The following is a 15,674-nucleotide window of genomic DNA, read 5'->3' as shown; positions in this document are numbered from 1 at the left end:
ACCTATTTTGAAGGGTTTAAATTTACAAACATTTTTAACGGGCAGTTAGGAGATTTAACTACATTCTAAAAATGCTAATGGGAATGCACACTAATGTTGACACTCCGTTAAAGGCCTTAACTATAGCTCCTAACTGGTAATGGGAATAGGCCCTAATTCCACCAAATAATGATTTTCGTTTTGGGAGCACGTGGGGTACCTATGTACTTTTTCATTTATTTTCATGCACCAAATAAAGACGTGCTAATATAAAAAACAACATAGGACATCAACTTTCATGTCATCTTCCAAAATCTAGTACCACATTTTGGGTTATAGTGGGGGGTTATGCCCTCATTGGCCAATTATGTTGCTCCCTTCACAATGAGTGAGAATGTGTTTATTCCCTTGTTACATAAATCATCAAAAAGCTCCATTCATGGAGCTAATATTTGATTCTAAGCACAACACAACGACATTAGAGAGGGAAAGAGTACTAAAAGGAGCGGTTGAAAGGTGGAGAGCCCTCAAAGCCTGTATATTCTAATAATGGAGGGCCCTCAAAGCCTATTTGTTCTAATAATGGAAGGAGAGATCCGGTGTAGAAACTTGCCATCTGGAGCCCACTTCAATCCACAAATTTTGTTGAGCAACCACACATGGAGCGTTAGTGGTGCTGAAAGCACAGCGCTAGACGCAATAGCCCCAATGTTGGCTCTCCAGCTCCAGTGGCAGTAGCAGTAGCATGGGAAGCTACTCTTAGAGTAGATGCACGTGGCTGTAGGGGAGGTAGTGTTAAATTACACGGCACAGCGGAATAGAAACTGAACAAAGAATAGAGAGTACACAACAAATTGGAGATGAACAGAATTTTCCTTCAATACTGATGTAGTACAGATGATGGCTCCGTCCACCCGTGCGCTCCCACAGTGGAGCTTAGATGGCGATCTAGATAGATACTAGGTGAAAAGCTACTAGCTGGAAGATCTCTGCTAGAAGATCTAATCTAGTACAATGGACTAAGGAGGTCGCCTCTTTATAGTTATGAGGGCGGTAGTTGAATCAACATAGTCGATGGAACCGACCAGTCAACCTAGTCGGTGAATCTAACCAGTCAACCTAGTTGATGGAATTGACTAGTCGTCCATGGAATATTTAGGGAATATTCCCTATACCGTCGCCTCGGGGGCTCTCACTCCCGAAGGGGGGCCACTGGCCCCCTTGGGACCCCTTAGCTGGGGGCTAGCTGGCCCCCAGGCCCCAGCAAGAATAAGGGGCTCCCACACAATCACCTTTCTACCATCAACGGTCTCATTGATAGACCTCATCTGACATGCAAGTCAGGATCCATCCAGTGTCCTGAGCTCACACATGGCTTCTCCTCATATGGGGACCTTACAACTTGAGCACCTTGGACCACTAATGGTTCCCAGGAGGGTGGGGCTTGAGCATATCTAACATGTAGTTCCCAGTGTGCTGATGATGCAAGCAATGGCATCACAAGAAACCGATGTCCACAACCTTAAGAGCAGAGGCGAGTGCACCGAGTGGGGGGGTGGGGTCCATTTTTTTTTGCATTTTGTGTTTTTTTGGGTGGAAATTCTTTTTTGGACTTCATTTCATTCTTTATCTTCTTTAATTTTTATTTCATTTCATTCTTCATCTTCCTCTTCATTTTCTTCATCTTCCTCTAAGTCGTCTTCTTCATCTTCTTAAGGAGCTCTTTCTTTCACCCAGCTATGACTGGCCTCCCAGCAGACTTAGCTATGGCTGCCTTCCAATCTCCTCGCCTCGACCCCCCTTTCAGCTCCCACGTTTCCTCCCTTCGTCCCTCCGCTTCCTCCCCTCTCGCCAGTGTTGCCTTCCGAACCCCTCCCTCCCCCTGCAACGAAAGAGACGCCCTCTGGAACGATGGCTTGCCCTCTTTTGCCCGTAGAGGCCTCGAGTTTTCCGGTTTCCGGCCTCCTTCAGACCCGCTTGGACGCCTAGATTCAAATGTGGAGTTTGAAGGTCAAGTAAACAACTCCGGCTGGTAATTTGCTCGCATCCCACAACAGGAGTCTTATATTGTTCTGCTTGAACATGGCTCAGAGCATTTTTGAGAATGTGTCTTCTCATTTCACAACATGAGGCTAATTTTCTTGTTGCTCAAACCGCCAGGCTAGCTGGTAAGGCCGAAACGCTTGATTCCATGGCAGATTTGATCGAAGGATTGAACGTGGAGCAGCTTGACCAGGCTCTTGAGACCATAGAGCTTTTAAACAAGCAAGGAAAGCCAATTCCGCAGGATGTCCTCCACCGTCTTCTACAGCTCTGCACTGAAGAGGACGCTGGGATGCGGTTATACTCGCTTTTGGTTAGCAATGGTCTTAACTCAGATGTAACTTCGGGGGACCACCTTATCAGCATGCTTGCATCGTGCGGAGGCTTGCAGGAAGCAACCTTGGCATTTTGCAAGATTGCAAAACCAAGTATTAATACATGGCATGAAATTATCTCAGCACATGTTACAAATGGAGAAGGCGGAAAGGCTCTTGAATTATATCACAATATGCAACAGGAAGGCATACAACCAAATAAATATATTTTCTCCTGCATCCTGAAAGCTTGCGGTGCTGTAGGAGACATAGGCCAGGGCAAGCTTGTACACGACCAGATTATTCAAAGTGGCCTTGAGGTAGATGCGGTCCTTGGGACAGCACTTATTGAAATGCATGCCAAGTGTGGAAGCCTGGAGGAGGCACGTGAGATATTTGACAAGTTAACATATCGTGATACTGTGACTTGGAATGCTATGATATCAGGCTATGTTCAGCATGGGCGTGGTCTTCCTGCTCTCGAACTTGTTGAGAGGATGCTACTAGAGGGCTTGAACCCTAATGAAGTTAATTTCTCATCGATTTTGCAAGCATGTAGCAGTATAGGAGCCTTGAAGCAGGGTAAGCTCATACATCAGCAAATCATTAGAAGCGGACTGGAATCAGAAGTTATCAGAAGCAACCTTGTTGACATGTATGTCAAATGTGGAAGTCTAGAGGATGCTCGTAAATTGTTTGATGAATTACCCAATCGAAATAGTGTCTCATGCGGGGCAATGATTGCAGGATACGTTGAGCAAGGATGCTATCTATGTGCGCTTGAGCTTTTCGAGCAAATGCAGCAAGAAGAAATTAAGCCAGACAAAGTCACATTTTTGTGTGCCTTGAATGCATGTGGCATCATAGGAGCCTTAGGGCAGGGGAAGCTGATTCATAATCAGCTTATTAGAAGTGGACTTGAATTGGACAAATTAGTCCTTGGGAATATCCTTGTTGACATGTATGCCAAATGTGGGGCCTTGGAGGAGGCCTACAGAGTCTTTGATGAATTGCCCAGTCGAGATGTGGTATCTTGGAATGCAATGATTTCAGGATACAGTGAGCATGGACAAGCCCTTTCTAGCCTCGAACTTTTTGGCAGAATGCAACAGGAAGGCATTGAGCCAGACAGTGTGACGTTTTCATGTGTCCTGAAAGCATGTGGTAATGTAGGAGATGTAGGAAACGGCAAGTTGATACATGAACAAATTAGGAAATGTGGGCTTGAAAGAGACGTGGTAATTGGGGCTGCCCTTGTTGAGATGTATGCCCAAAATGGGAGCCTTGAGGAGGCTTCCAAAGTCTTTGACGATTTGCAAGATCGAAACTTAGCATCATGGAATGCTATGGTTGGGGGATACGTCCAGTATGGTCATGGACAAGCTGCTCTTGAATATTATCAGAAAATGCAACAGGAAGGCATAAAGCCAGATAAAGTCACTTACTTGTGTGTTTTGAAAGCTTGTGGTAGCACAGGTGCCATAGGGCAGGGCAAGCAGATACATGCTAAGATTATGAGAAGCCAATTTGAGTGTGATGCTACTGTTGGGAATGCTATTGTTGACATGTACGCTAAATGTGGAAGTATGTCTGAGGCACGCAAAGTGTTTGACAGCTTGCATAGTCCAACTGTGGTGTCATGGGGAGCAATGATTGCTGGATATGCCCACCATGGCAATGGCAGGCTGGCACAGCAACTTTTTGATGACATGCAAAAGCAGGGTTTGAAGCCTGATAGCATAATGTACATCAGCATCCTCAAAGCCTGTGGTGATGCAGGTCAAGTGGTAGAAGGACAGGGCTACTTTAAACAAATGAGAGAAGACTATGGTATAATTCCTAGAGTTGAGCACTACAACTGCATGGTTGATCTTCTTGCCCGTGCAGGGCAGATGAATGAGGCTGAAGAATTGCTTGAAACTATGCCAATCTCGCCCGCGGTTTCTGAGTGGATGTCTTTGCTCACTGCCTGTAGAACTTATGGGAAAGTGGAGCTAGGAAGACGATGCTTTGATCAAGTGCGACGGTTGGACCCCAACAATGCCATTAGCCATGTATTTATGTCAAACATATATGCTGCAGCTAAAATGCAGGATAATGTCAACAGAATACAAGCACACAGAAGATATGCTGGTGCATGGAAGAAGCCTGGAAGGGCTTGGATTGAGGTTGACATGAAGGTGCATGAGTTCACTCCTGGAGATAAAAGCCATGACCTAAGTGATAAAATCTATGCCAAGTTGAGGAGCTTAAGGGTTAAGATGAAGAATGAAGGGTATGTTCCTCGAGTAGACTTGGTGTTGAAGAATATCTCAAATAGAGATAAGGAAGATTTCTTGCTTGGACACTGTGAGAAACTCGCCATAGCATTTGGGCTTGTAACCACTCCACCAGGTGCAACTATACGAGTTACTAAGAATCTTCGAGTATGTGCGGATTGCCACAATGCCACTAAGCTTATATCCAAACTTGAGAAGAGACCTATTATAATTCGGGATACATACAGTGTTCATCGCTTCGAGGATGGAGAATGTACTTGTGGGGAACACTATTGATGAATGGTTTGGCTGGCAAGCTAGATAGGAAAGAGCCCCCTGCCAACTCACCCTTCAGTATCATGGCTGCTGCCCAAAAAGAGCTAATCGTTCTTACAGTGGTATATATGGTTTCTCATGGGAGCTCAGAGGTTTCATAGTTTGATAGTAAAGAATGCTATCGGCGTGAAGAATTTTGTAAGATTGAAAGGTTGGATGGTTATGCTGGCCTATAAATATCGAAAATGTTGAGTTACTGGTAATAGAGAGCTCTTTGCAGAAAATCATGTGTAGTCCACCCACATTGAGGGCTCATGCAAGGTAATAATCAGGCATTTGTTTAGGGGCGTTTAAGAATGTCGTGTTGACAAAAGGAACCTATATGTTTATACATCTGAATGACAGCTGAAGTCAAATCTGAACTCAAGTTTGTGGTTTATGTATCAGTCTCTTCTTTTATCATAAGCACTGCATATTTCTGCACACTGTTGGTGTGGAAATGAATCGTTCATGGGTTTATGGATTTTACCACAAGCATCTTTTGGGTCTTCAGGTCATATGAATGATTTGTTTGAAAGGACTAATGTCACAGCGTACATAGTTGATACAGTAGGCAGGGAGGTTGACTCAATTTTCATGCATGAAGGCTTGTGCTGTTTTATGGGTTTCAAGATGAGGGTTTTATTGCTTTGCACCATCTTGTGGTTTAACAAAGTGGTCTGCACCTCTTTTACCTTTTGGTGGATGCAACTTGGCTCTTGGCTTGCCTCAATGAATCATTGTTTTCTTGACCATTGTGGAGGTCATGTGAAGCCGTGCTGCTTTCAAGTTTTATTGTGCAGTGAAGTCTTGATACCGTGGATGGGGATGATGTCATGTGCAAGAATTCTCTGGTTGCCCTGTTTGAGCACCATTCAGATGTCTGCATTGTTGGGAAAACTATTTTTGCATATTGAACTATCTTGCCAGAGATATTTCTCTGGCAAGAGCTTTGTTGCCATGTTATGCACGTGAGTGTCAATATCTTGACCTTTCTTATTGACTTCTGCAGCAACAATGTCAGAGACAAAATTTGATGAGCGTACACTAGTCTAGGCTCTCAGGTCAAACACTTTAAGAAAATTTCATATCTACCGAAAATGTTTGGTCAATCATGCCATGATTTTCATTCAAATATAGGGGCTATATATATGGATGGCCATCAAGTAAAAGGGTTTGCTTTTTGTGTATATTTTGCAAAGTCCACGCCCCTAATTGTTGCTATGCTCACAAGTGACATTTTAAGGATATTACAAAGCATATAGGAAGTAATTCCAAAGTAAAGTTTCTCGTGCAAAAAAAACAAAGATTCTCATGATTTTAGCATGGAATATTTTTAAAAAACATTTCAAAGATAAAAAATGATCCAACCATGGGCCAATGATCATGCGTCTCATATATGTGTGTAGGCTTGTACTGTGATCTGAATGATCGAGGCCAAGACTAGTGTCTCATATATGTGTGTAGGCTTGTATTGTGATCTCAATGATCGAGGCCAAGACTAGTGTCAATATTGTTGCATGAGCATGACTTTTGAACTATATTTCAAAGATCAATCATGGTCCAATGATCACAATCTCATATATATGTGCATGATCACAAAAGTGATCAAGGCCAAGAGTAATGTTAATCTTGTAGCATGAGCATGCACAAGAAGTGGCTTTTTGAAAATGGAGGAAATGTGCTTCTTTAGATCAATCCTTGTTTTTGTCGACTTTGATTAAAAAGGGGTGAGCAGAGCCTTCTACTTTTGTACAACTCCTCCAATGGTGGCCCACCATGTCATTTGCTAGTTCATAATATGGGCCAATGAGACAACGTTGGTTTACAACCTTCCAGGTCTTCTATTTATCATTTGTGAGAATTTGGCCTTCATCCAATCAATAATATTTGATCACATGCTACACGGGATTCGTTTAGTGGCATATTCTATTCTATTATTGCTTGAATGTGATGGCTAGAGTAGGTACTGACTTGAAGCTAATCACCCACGTTGTCCACTAGAGCTCCTAGTATAGGTTTAACTAGCCATTATCGTGTACGTGAAGCCCTGGTACTCAACCTTGGATGTTGTTCTTGCTCAAATTTTCCACTTCTAGCTTTAGCTACCATGACAAACTCGACTCATTCCGAGGTCTACTCAGGACAATCAGCCATCAACCATGGACCATTTCTCCTTCATTTAGACAATGAATGAACAAGATGGAAAAGGTTGATGTGTCTTAAAATTGCTTGGGCTTTGCTATTTATTTGGCCATATCCAAAGAAGCATCTTGCTCGATACAACTCTAGGTCCAAAATGGCTGGGTCATGTCCTAAATTTTCAAAAAGAATTAGGCTAGGTGGGTTATTCCTATCTCCTCCCAATTCCAATTCCTTATAGTAACATAGAAAATATTATTAGAACCCTCAACCTCAAATGGAACATTGCAGACAAGAAATTTAAGTGGCAACACAGATTGTTTCTAATTTGGGAAAGGAACACAAAAACTTCCACTCTACTTTGACTCATCCTCCATAAGTCAGTGTGGACTAATTGCAAAAGTGAAAGGATTGGCAAAGGCTCTGGCTTTTGTAAAAGCTTTTGTAAAAGATGCCTGGCACTTAAAGAGGATGTGTTTCATCTATTTGTCACTTGTCCTAGAGCCAAAACGGATAGTGAACCAATAAGTTGGAAAGAAATTTTACTGGGGGATTCACTCAGAATGCCTTATGCTACCTAGGTTGTTCTAAGAGCTCATACCTGATGGTTTATTTGGAATTCCAAAAAGGTTTTTCAGTTTAATGATGAATCTGTCAATGCTATTGATATATTTTCTCAATGGATCAACAAAAATATATCCCTTTTATTAAATGAGTATTTCAGATTGCTATGTACTAATATGCTTGTACATTGGTTTCTCAGGATAAGTTTCTCCAAGTTTCTCCTTGATCATATTATCAACTTTAATGATGCTCTGGCACAGCTGTAGGAATAAGTGGAGGAATATCACATGACCTTCAACAATTGCAAATCACTTATCCAAGGATTATAGAACCAAGCTATCCCCCCTCTTTTCCCCATCAAGGAAGAAACTCCATGAAGAATTTCTTTTTCTTGGCGATGACTTTGAGTTTCTTGGCATATGTTATACAGAGATCTGCTATAGGGTTAGAAGGTCACCTTTTTTAAGACCCTCCTAAATGTTATGGAATTATATAAATATTTTTTGATAATATAAATACTTTTTTTTTGCAAAAAAAAAAAAGATTTCCATCAAGAACATCACCAAGAAGGTAAGTGTGCATAGGTATGCACGTGAGGATAATACAAACGTAATTGTTTCCATAATTCATTGTTATACCTAGTTCTTATGTAACCTTAGAAAAACAAGAAGGCTATCATAGTAGTTCCATTCCATGGGAAAGAAAGGGAAGAATTTTGATCAACACGGATTGAGGACCCAAAAAAAGAAACCATCAAATTTTCACAGTAGAGCTGCTCTCTCTCATTGTCACTAAACACAAGTCATCAAAGAAAAAATTGAAACCATTACCACTACAAATGTGACTTGGACTTGAAAACAAAATTCAAATAATATTAACACCAACTTTATTCAAAGTTGATCATATTGAAGGCTAATCAATTCCTCATCCTTTTTTTTGTATATGAGAATTAGTTTTCTCATTAAAAAATTACGGGAAAAGTCCCTTGAATAGGGGCTTCTAGTGAGAAAAAAGGGAAAAGCCCCTATGATTGTTAAATGTATGAGTGGTTTGGATGCATATTATATAACATACATATGATGGATTCTACCACACGTGTATGTGTCTAATAATTATACTAATTTTGATAAGGTACCAAATTGACGAAGATTCATGTTCTTTTAAATTTTAATTTGCATGATTAGGCATGCATATTTTCTTCTTTTTGACTGAGTGTGAAAAATTATGGATTAGTGGGCTTTTACCATATGATCATGTATCCAATGGGTTTGATACTTTGTAAAGGCCTTAATTTTAGGTAGACCCATGTGCTTAAAATGTTTTATGAGAGCCAAAATTGTTTGCATGGTCAAGCATGCGTGTTTCCTTGTTTTGGATCATTCATCATGCATAAGTATAGAAAAAATGCATTAGTTGGCTTGTGCCATATGTGTAGATGCCCAATGGATATGAAACTTCATAAGGCTTAATTTATGTAACATTCATGTGACTTAATTTAAGTAATATTCATGTGCTCACAAAGTTGTATGAGCCTCAAATATCATTTTCATGACTAGGCACACATATTTCCTTGTTTTTTACCATCCGTCATGTTAAAGTGTGAAAAATATGCATTAGGAGATGCCTACTATGTGTAAGCTTTGATGGGTATCATACTTTATAGAGACCATACTTTGATTAATATTCATATGCTTGCAAATTTTGATGTAAATCAGATATTGTTTGCATGATTAGCCATGCATATTTCCTTGTTTTTTACCACGCACCAAGCATGTGTAAAATATATGCATCGGTAGGATTCGACCATATGCATGTGTGTCCAAGAGTATGTACTTTGTAGAAGCTATAATTTAATTAGTATTCATGTGCTCTAAAGTCTTGATTCAGGTTTCATATAATCTTGTTCATGGTTGAGCATTCATATTTTCTATTTTTGTCCATATATGTATTGGCGGGCTTTTACCATATCTCTGTGTTCAACGGCTATGATATTTCCTAGAGGCCTTAACTTCAGTAGGATTCATGTTTACACAAAGTATTATGTGGGTTGCATATCATTTGCATTGTTAGGCATTCATATTTCCTTGTTTTTTACCATGCATCATGCATAAGTATAAAGAAATATAGATCAATGGGATTTTACCATATGCATGTGTGTCCAATGGGTATGCTACTTTTAAAAAGCCATAAATTTATTAATATTTATGTGCTTGCAAAGCTTTATGTGCATTTGATATCATTTACATGGTTAGGCATGCATACTTCCTTGTTCTTTACCATGCACCTATTAAAATAACCTTTTGTTGGGGCCTATAATTTGGATTAAGCTTTAAGGGGGGGTTTTCCATCAACTACAATGTAACTCTCCATGCATGAATTAAGACGTGGCTAACCAATACCATTGGGGTAGTTTTGTAGATCAAGCATTGAGGAATTTTGAGGAATATGTACCAACAGGTTCTATCCATTGTTGCTTCCTCTCTTTCTCCAAGCTCATGAGAGTTGTTTGAGCTCATCTCACTATTTTATAGTAGGTCTAGGTTATTGATTGCCCTAGGCTAGTCTCCTTTTAGGTTTGCATAATAGAGTTGTGATAGTCCCTAGCATTTAGATATAGTGTATGTCGTCCTATGTTCTTGATTCTTTGTAATTGGCAATAAGCCCTGAAGGGATGACCTATCATTTCAGTAATAAATATTGTTTATTGAGTTTCAGTTGTATTGTGGTTTCTACTTACAAACATCTCTATGTTGTGTAATCAAAGCATGAACTTAATTCCCTCAAATACCCAACAGTGGTATCAGACTAATCCTGAGGTTTTGAGGATGTGAAGATGTTGTGAGTTTGAGCATGGTTGAGGTCTAGAAAGCTTGAGAGGATGTGAAACTTGATTGTCTGAGTTGTGGAGACAATGGCAATTAAAGTCAAATTTTGTAATTGCTCAAACTTTTGAACTTTATCTATTGAATCTTGGTGAATGATGGTTTTCCTATGAGTAAATTCAACAAGGGAGAGATATCCCATGTATTTAATGGAATATTTTCACTGATAGAAGGTGTTGTAGGATTAGTAGATGAAGGTTCAATTGTTCATGAAGATACTACACTTATTGATGCATCTTTAGGTCTTGCATTGTGTGGATGACCTACATTTTTTCTAGCCTTGCCCTTTGTGAGTGGTCAAGATTTTTCCTCTTTGAGATGATCCTATGCGGATAGATTTCTTTTGATATGCAACATGTTAGAGCATTTTTTACTATAGCTTGTTTTCCTTATTGTCTTTTGAACCCTATTTGAATTAATGGGGGAATGTTAGGATAATCCTGATCGGATTCTATACTTGTTTTAAGGTCTAAGGGGGTTTGGCCATGCAATGTACCATGGCTCTCCATACATGAATTAAGATGTGGCCAACCAATGGAGTAGTTTCAAAGAACAAGTATCAAGGCAATTCAATGACTCTGTATCAATAGGCTCTGTGCATTGTTGCTCCCTCTCTTTGTCAAAGCTCAAGAGAGTCGTCTGAGATATTTTGATGCTTTGTAGTAGGTCTAGGTTGCTGATTGTCATCAATTGGTCTCCTTCTAGATTTTCCAAAATGGTAGTGGTCCTTGTTGGTATTTAGAGATAGCGTTTATGTCATTTTGCATAATCCTTAGTATTTAGATATAGCCTTATGTCATCTTATGTTCTTGAGTCTCCATAATTGATGATAAGCCCCATAGGGATAAGCCATTAGTTTAGTAATTAAGGCTATTTATTGTGTATCAATTGTATTGTCATTCCTATTCACAAGCATTTCTATGTCATGGTGGTGACTTCTGAGAGGGAGAAGTGTAGTTGGTGCATTAATTTAATTCTCTCAAAATACCCAATAGCACCATGCCTAAGTGTAAAATTTATACAATGGATCTATAAGGGCCTTAATTTGAGTAATGTCAATTTTTTATGTGCGTCAAGATATGGTTTGCATGGTTAGGCTTTCGTATTTCCTTTTTTTGACCATGCATCATGCAATAGTAGAAACAACTTGAATCGATGGGCTTCTACCACATGTGTGTCTTGATGGGCATGATATTTTATAAAGTACCTAATTTGAGTAAGGATTCATGTGCTTACAACTTTTTATGTTGGTTGGATATCATTTGCATAGTTACATATGCACATATCCTTCTTTTTAACCATGTACCATGCATAAATCTAAAAAATATGCATTAGTGGGAGTCTACCATATGTGAGGCATGGATGGATATGACACCATTCAGATGACTTACATTAAATTTCATGTACTTGCAAGTTTTTATCTTGGTTGAATATCATTTGCATGGTTGGCCATGTTTTAGACTATGCACCATGCATGTGTAAAATATGTGCATCAGTGGGCTTCTACATATATGTATGGTATGGTTGGCATGACAACAAAGGCCTTAATTTGATTAAGGTTCATTTTCTTGAAAAGTTTGATGTGGGTCAAATATCATTTTTACGGCTAGGCATGCATATTTCCTTGTTTTTCACCATGCATCATGCATATACATAAAAATATGCACTAGTGGTTTCTACCATAGTACACGTGTCCAGTGGGTATGATAGTTTGGAAAGGCCTTAATTTAATTAAAATTAATATACACACAAGTTTTTTATGTGGGCTGGATATCATTTTGGTTGGGCATGCATATTCATACATAAGCATAAAAAATATGTAGTGGTAGGATTTACCATATATGTGTGAGTCTTATGGGTATGAGATTTTTTGGGACTTAATTTTAATAGTATTTATTCTATCACAAAACCTAATGTGAGTTAGATATCATTTGCATGGTTAGGCATGTTGTTTTTTACCATGCACTATGCATAAATGGAAAAACATGTATCGATGGTCTTCTACCATTATTATGTGTGTGTGTCCAATAGAAATGGTACATTTTGAAGGAATTAATTTTTATTAAGATTCATGTTCTCACAAAATTTTATTTGGGTTGTATCATTTGCATTATTAGGCAAGTATATTTCCTTGTTTTTAACCGTGCATATTTCCTTGTTTTTAAACCATGCATTATGCATGTGTAAAATATATGTCTCGGTGGACTTCTACCATATGTATGTGTGTTGATGTGTATGATATGCTATATAAGTCTTAATCTAAGTAAGATTCATGTGCTCACAAAGTATGATGTGGGTCATATATCATTTACATGGTTAGACGTGTATGTCATTGGTTTTGACAATGCATCATGCATAAGTGTAAAATTATATGCATTGATGGGCTTTTACCATATGTGCGTCTTGATGGCTATGATTATTTATAGAGGTAAAATATTTTTCACATAGTATGATTCTAGAAGAGGCCTAAATTTGATTAAGGTTCGTGTTCCCACAAGGTTTAATGTGAACCAGATACCATATGCATACATAGGCATTTGTACTTCCTTGTTTCACCATGCGTTATGCATAAGTGTTAACATATACACCACAGGGATTCTACCATATGTGTGTTACCTATGGGTATAATACTTTAAATTGTACTTAATTTGAATGAGGGTCTTATTTCTCAGAAAGTTCTATGTTGATTAAATACTGTTGAATGGTTTGGCATGCATATCTCCTTGTTTTTAACCATGCACGCATCAATGGCCTTCTATTGTATGTGTATGTGCAGATGGATATGATTTTGCAATGGTATTAATTTGATTGAATTTAGGTGCTCTCAATTGGGTATGTATTTCCTTGTCTTTGATGGTGCATCATGTGTAAGTAGAAAAAATATACATCACTGGACTTCTACTATGTGTATCTGTGTATTTGGTAAGTATGATATTTTAGGGCACTAATGTGAGTATTCACATGTTCTAGTTAGTGGCTCAGTTAGTATGCCACCTTAGTTATCTGAGTTTGGTTTGAGACCCACCTATAGGGTTCACCTATTCTTTTGTACTTACAGTTCTTTTGGCTTTCACAACTAAGAAGAGAAAAACTGTTTTCAGCCCTTACCTTTGTGTATATTCCCCCATTGTGTATGTGAGAAAGCTGCAAGTGAGACTCCTTCCTTCTCTCCCACTCTCTTCACATGACTATAGGGGGAAAGATAGGTTAGGATCATGGCAAACTAAAGGGGAAGTGAAGAAAAACAAGGGGAGAGGAGAGACTATATACAGAGAGAAGGGGAGAGGTGAGACTATCATACCTTAGATAAGGACGAGGTTTTAAGTAGGGTTAGGATGAAGAAGAAAAGTCGACTGGATATCATTTGCATGGTTAGGCATGCATACTTCCTTGTTTTTGAGCATGGATCATGCATAAGTGTAAAGGATATACATTAGAGTTCTTCTATTATGTGTGTGTGTTGTGATAAAAATGATACTTTTAAGAGTCCTTAAGTTCCGTAGGATTCATGTGCTCACAAAGTTTACATTGGGTAGCTATTGTTTGCATGGTTAGGCATGTGTACTTTCTTGTTTTTAAGCACGCATCATGCATACGTGTAGAGAATATGCATCAGTGTGATTCTATCATGTGTGTGTGTGTGTGACATTTACCACACAAAAAAGGTGTGTACATGTGTGTGTTTGATACTTTTTAAAGGCCCTCATTTACGTAATATTCATGTTCTCAAAAAGTTCTGTGGTGGTTCAAATATGATTTGCATGGTTATGTATCAGTATTTTCTTATTTTTCACCATATTTTCTGGCAGTATAAAAGATATGCATCGATGGACTTCTACCATAAGTATGTGTCTGATGTGGTGTAATTTTCAAGGGCCTTAATTTGAGTATTATTCAACTAGTCATAGATTTTGATGTGTTTTATATATACTTTGCACCGTTATGCATAATTTTTTCGTTGTTTTTGGCCATACACATATTTCCTTATTTTTTGCCATACAACATGCATGTGTAAAAAATATGCATGGGTGGTATTCTACCATATATGCATGTTAAATGGGCATGATACTTTGCAGAGGCCTTAATTTTACAAATATTCAAGTTCTTGCTAAGTTTAATGTGGATTGGGCAAGATGTAATGGTTGGGCATGCACATTCCTTTGTTTGGGACCATGCATTGTGCATGAGTGTAAAAAATATGCTGGTGGATTATACTATATGTGTCTGTGTGTATGTGTCCAATGACTAGGTTAATTTTCTGTGCTCATAAATTTTACTGTGGGTTTTGCATGGTTAGGCATGCATATTTCCTTGTTGTTAACCATGCGTGATTGCATTATGCTAGGCATAAGTATCTTAAAAATAGTGTAAAACAAAAAGAGGCAGTGAAATGGAAATTAACTGGAAGACTCAAAAAGAAAACTAAGATCCTCATGAAATCTTTCCAAAAAATTGTCCCTCGTTTTCTCATTCAATTTCTATTCACACACAAGCTCTCTTGCATCTACTATACCTAGACTTACTACAATAGAATCTCATAGCAACCCACACCCTAGGAAGAACAAATGGTCAACATCCCTTCCAAATGAAAGGAATCCAATAAAAAGGAAGTGCAATGATGAAGAAGGTGAAGATCAACAAGACAAAAGGAATTGACATTGAGCCATTGCTAAACAAAGCTGGCCATTAATAGCATGCAACGGGCTACATCTCACAAGGCTCCACAAATTCCAAGAGCTCCCATGGAGCTTAGTATTCAACAATGATATTTTTTGATGTGAGAGATGGGGGTGGAATCAGATGGGAATCCCCCAACTTTGACACTACCTCCAAATCTGCCTTTGGTGACAAGATTGAGCCGAGAAAGGCTGGTGGGATTGGTAGAGCTCTCATGCCCATCCTCCCCTCATCCTCCCTAGCTACCTAGATTATAACAACAAATTGTCTTTGTGCTTTTTTGTGATAGACTAGATCAAACAACTGAATGATCCCACCATTTTTTCTCTAGACATAAAGTGAAGATGGAGCCAGTTCTAGAAAAGGACCAATTAGTAGAGCTCCACAAAAGCATGAGAGGCCGTCTTACTAGGGGGGTGACTAAGGAGTTAAAAGGAGGAATTTTTTTGGCACCTTTTTCTATCATTCTCCTCATCGTGACTTACAAGAAGAGCAAGGAC

At 38.9% G+C, this 15,674-nt stretch overlaps 1 protein-coding gene across 1 annotated transcript; it reads left to right on the top strand.

Annotated features, from left to right (window-relative positions):
- Positions 1-1,654: 1,654 nt before the first annotated feature.
- LOC147900019 (putative pentatricopeptide repeat-containing protein At3g15130) lies at positions 1,655-5,154 on the top strand. The gene is made up of 2 exons (XM_087377011.1): positions 1,655-2,011; positions 2,140-5,154. Exons 1-2 carry the CDS (start codon positions 1,719-1,721, stop codon positions 4,889-4,891), a joined length of 3,045 nt encoding a protein of 1,014 aa, XP_087233137.1. The 5' UTR covers positions 1,655-1,718; the 3' UTR covers positions 4,892-5,154.
- The last annotated feature ends 10,520 nt before the right edge of the window (positions 5,155-15,674 follow it).

The sequence above is a fragment of the Dipteris shenzhenensis genome, chromosome 7 (genome assembly GCF_047967505.1).
Source record: "Dipteris shenzhenensis isolate YYH24624 ecotype China chromosome 7, Dip_SZ_1.0, whole genome shotgun sequence".
Taxonomy (NCBI): domain Eukaryota; kingdom Viridiplantae; phylum Streptophyta; class Polypodiopsida; order Gleicheniales; family Dipteridaceae; genus Dipteris; species Dipteris shenzhenensis.
The sequence above is the reverse complement of the archived record's forward strand: the minus strand, read 5'-3'. Positions and strand labels throughout refer to the sequence as shown.

What these genes read in the sequence shown, in the direction of transcription:
- LOC147900019 (XM_087377011.1), top strand. Translation starts at nt 1,719, where the DNA reads ATGACTGGCCTCCCAGCAGACTTAGCTATGGCTGCCTTCCAATCTCCT. An exon ending in CAAGTAAACAACTCCGGCTG is followed by an intron (nt 2,012 to 2,139) that starts GTAATTTGCTCG and finishes TCAAACCGCCAG; the next exon opens with GCTAGCTGGTAAGGCCGAAA.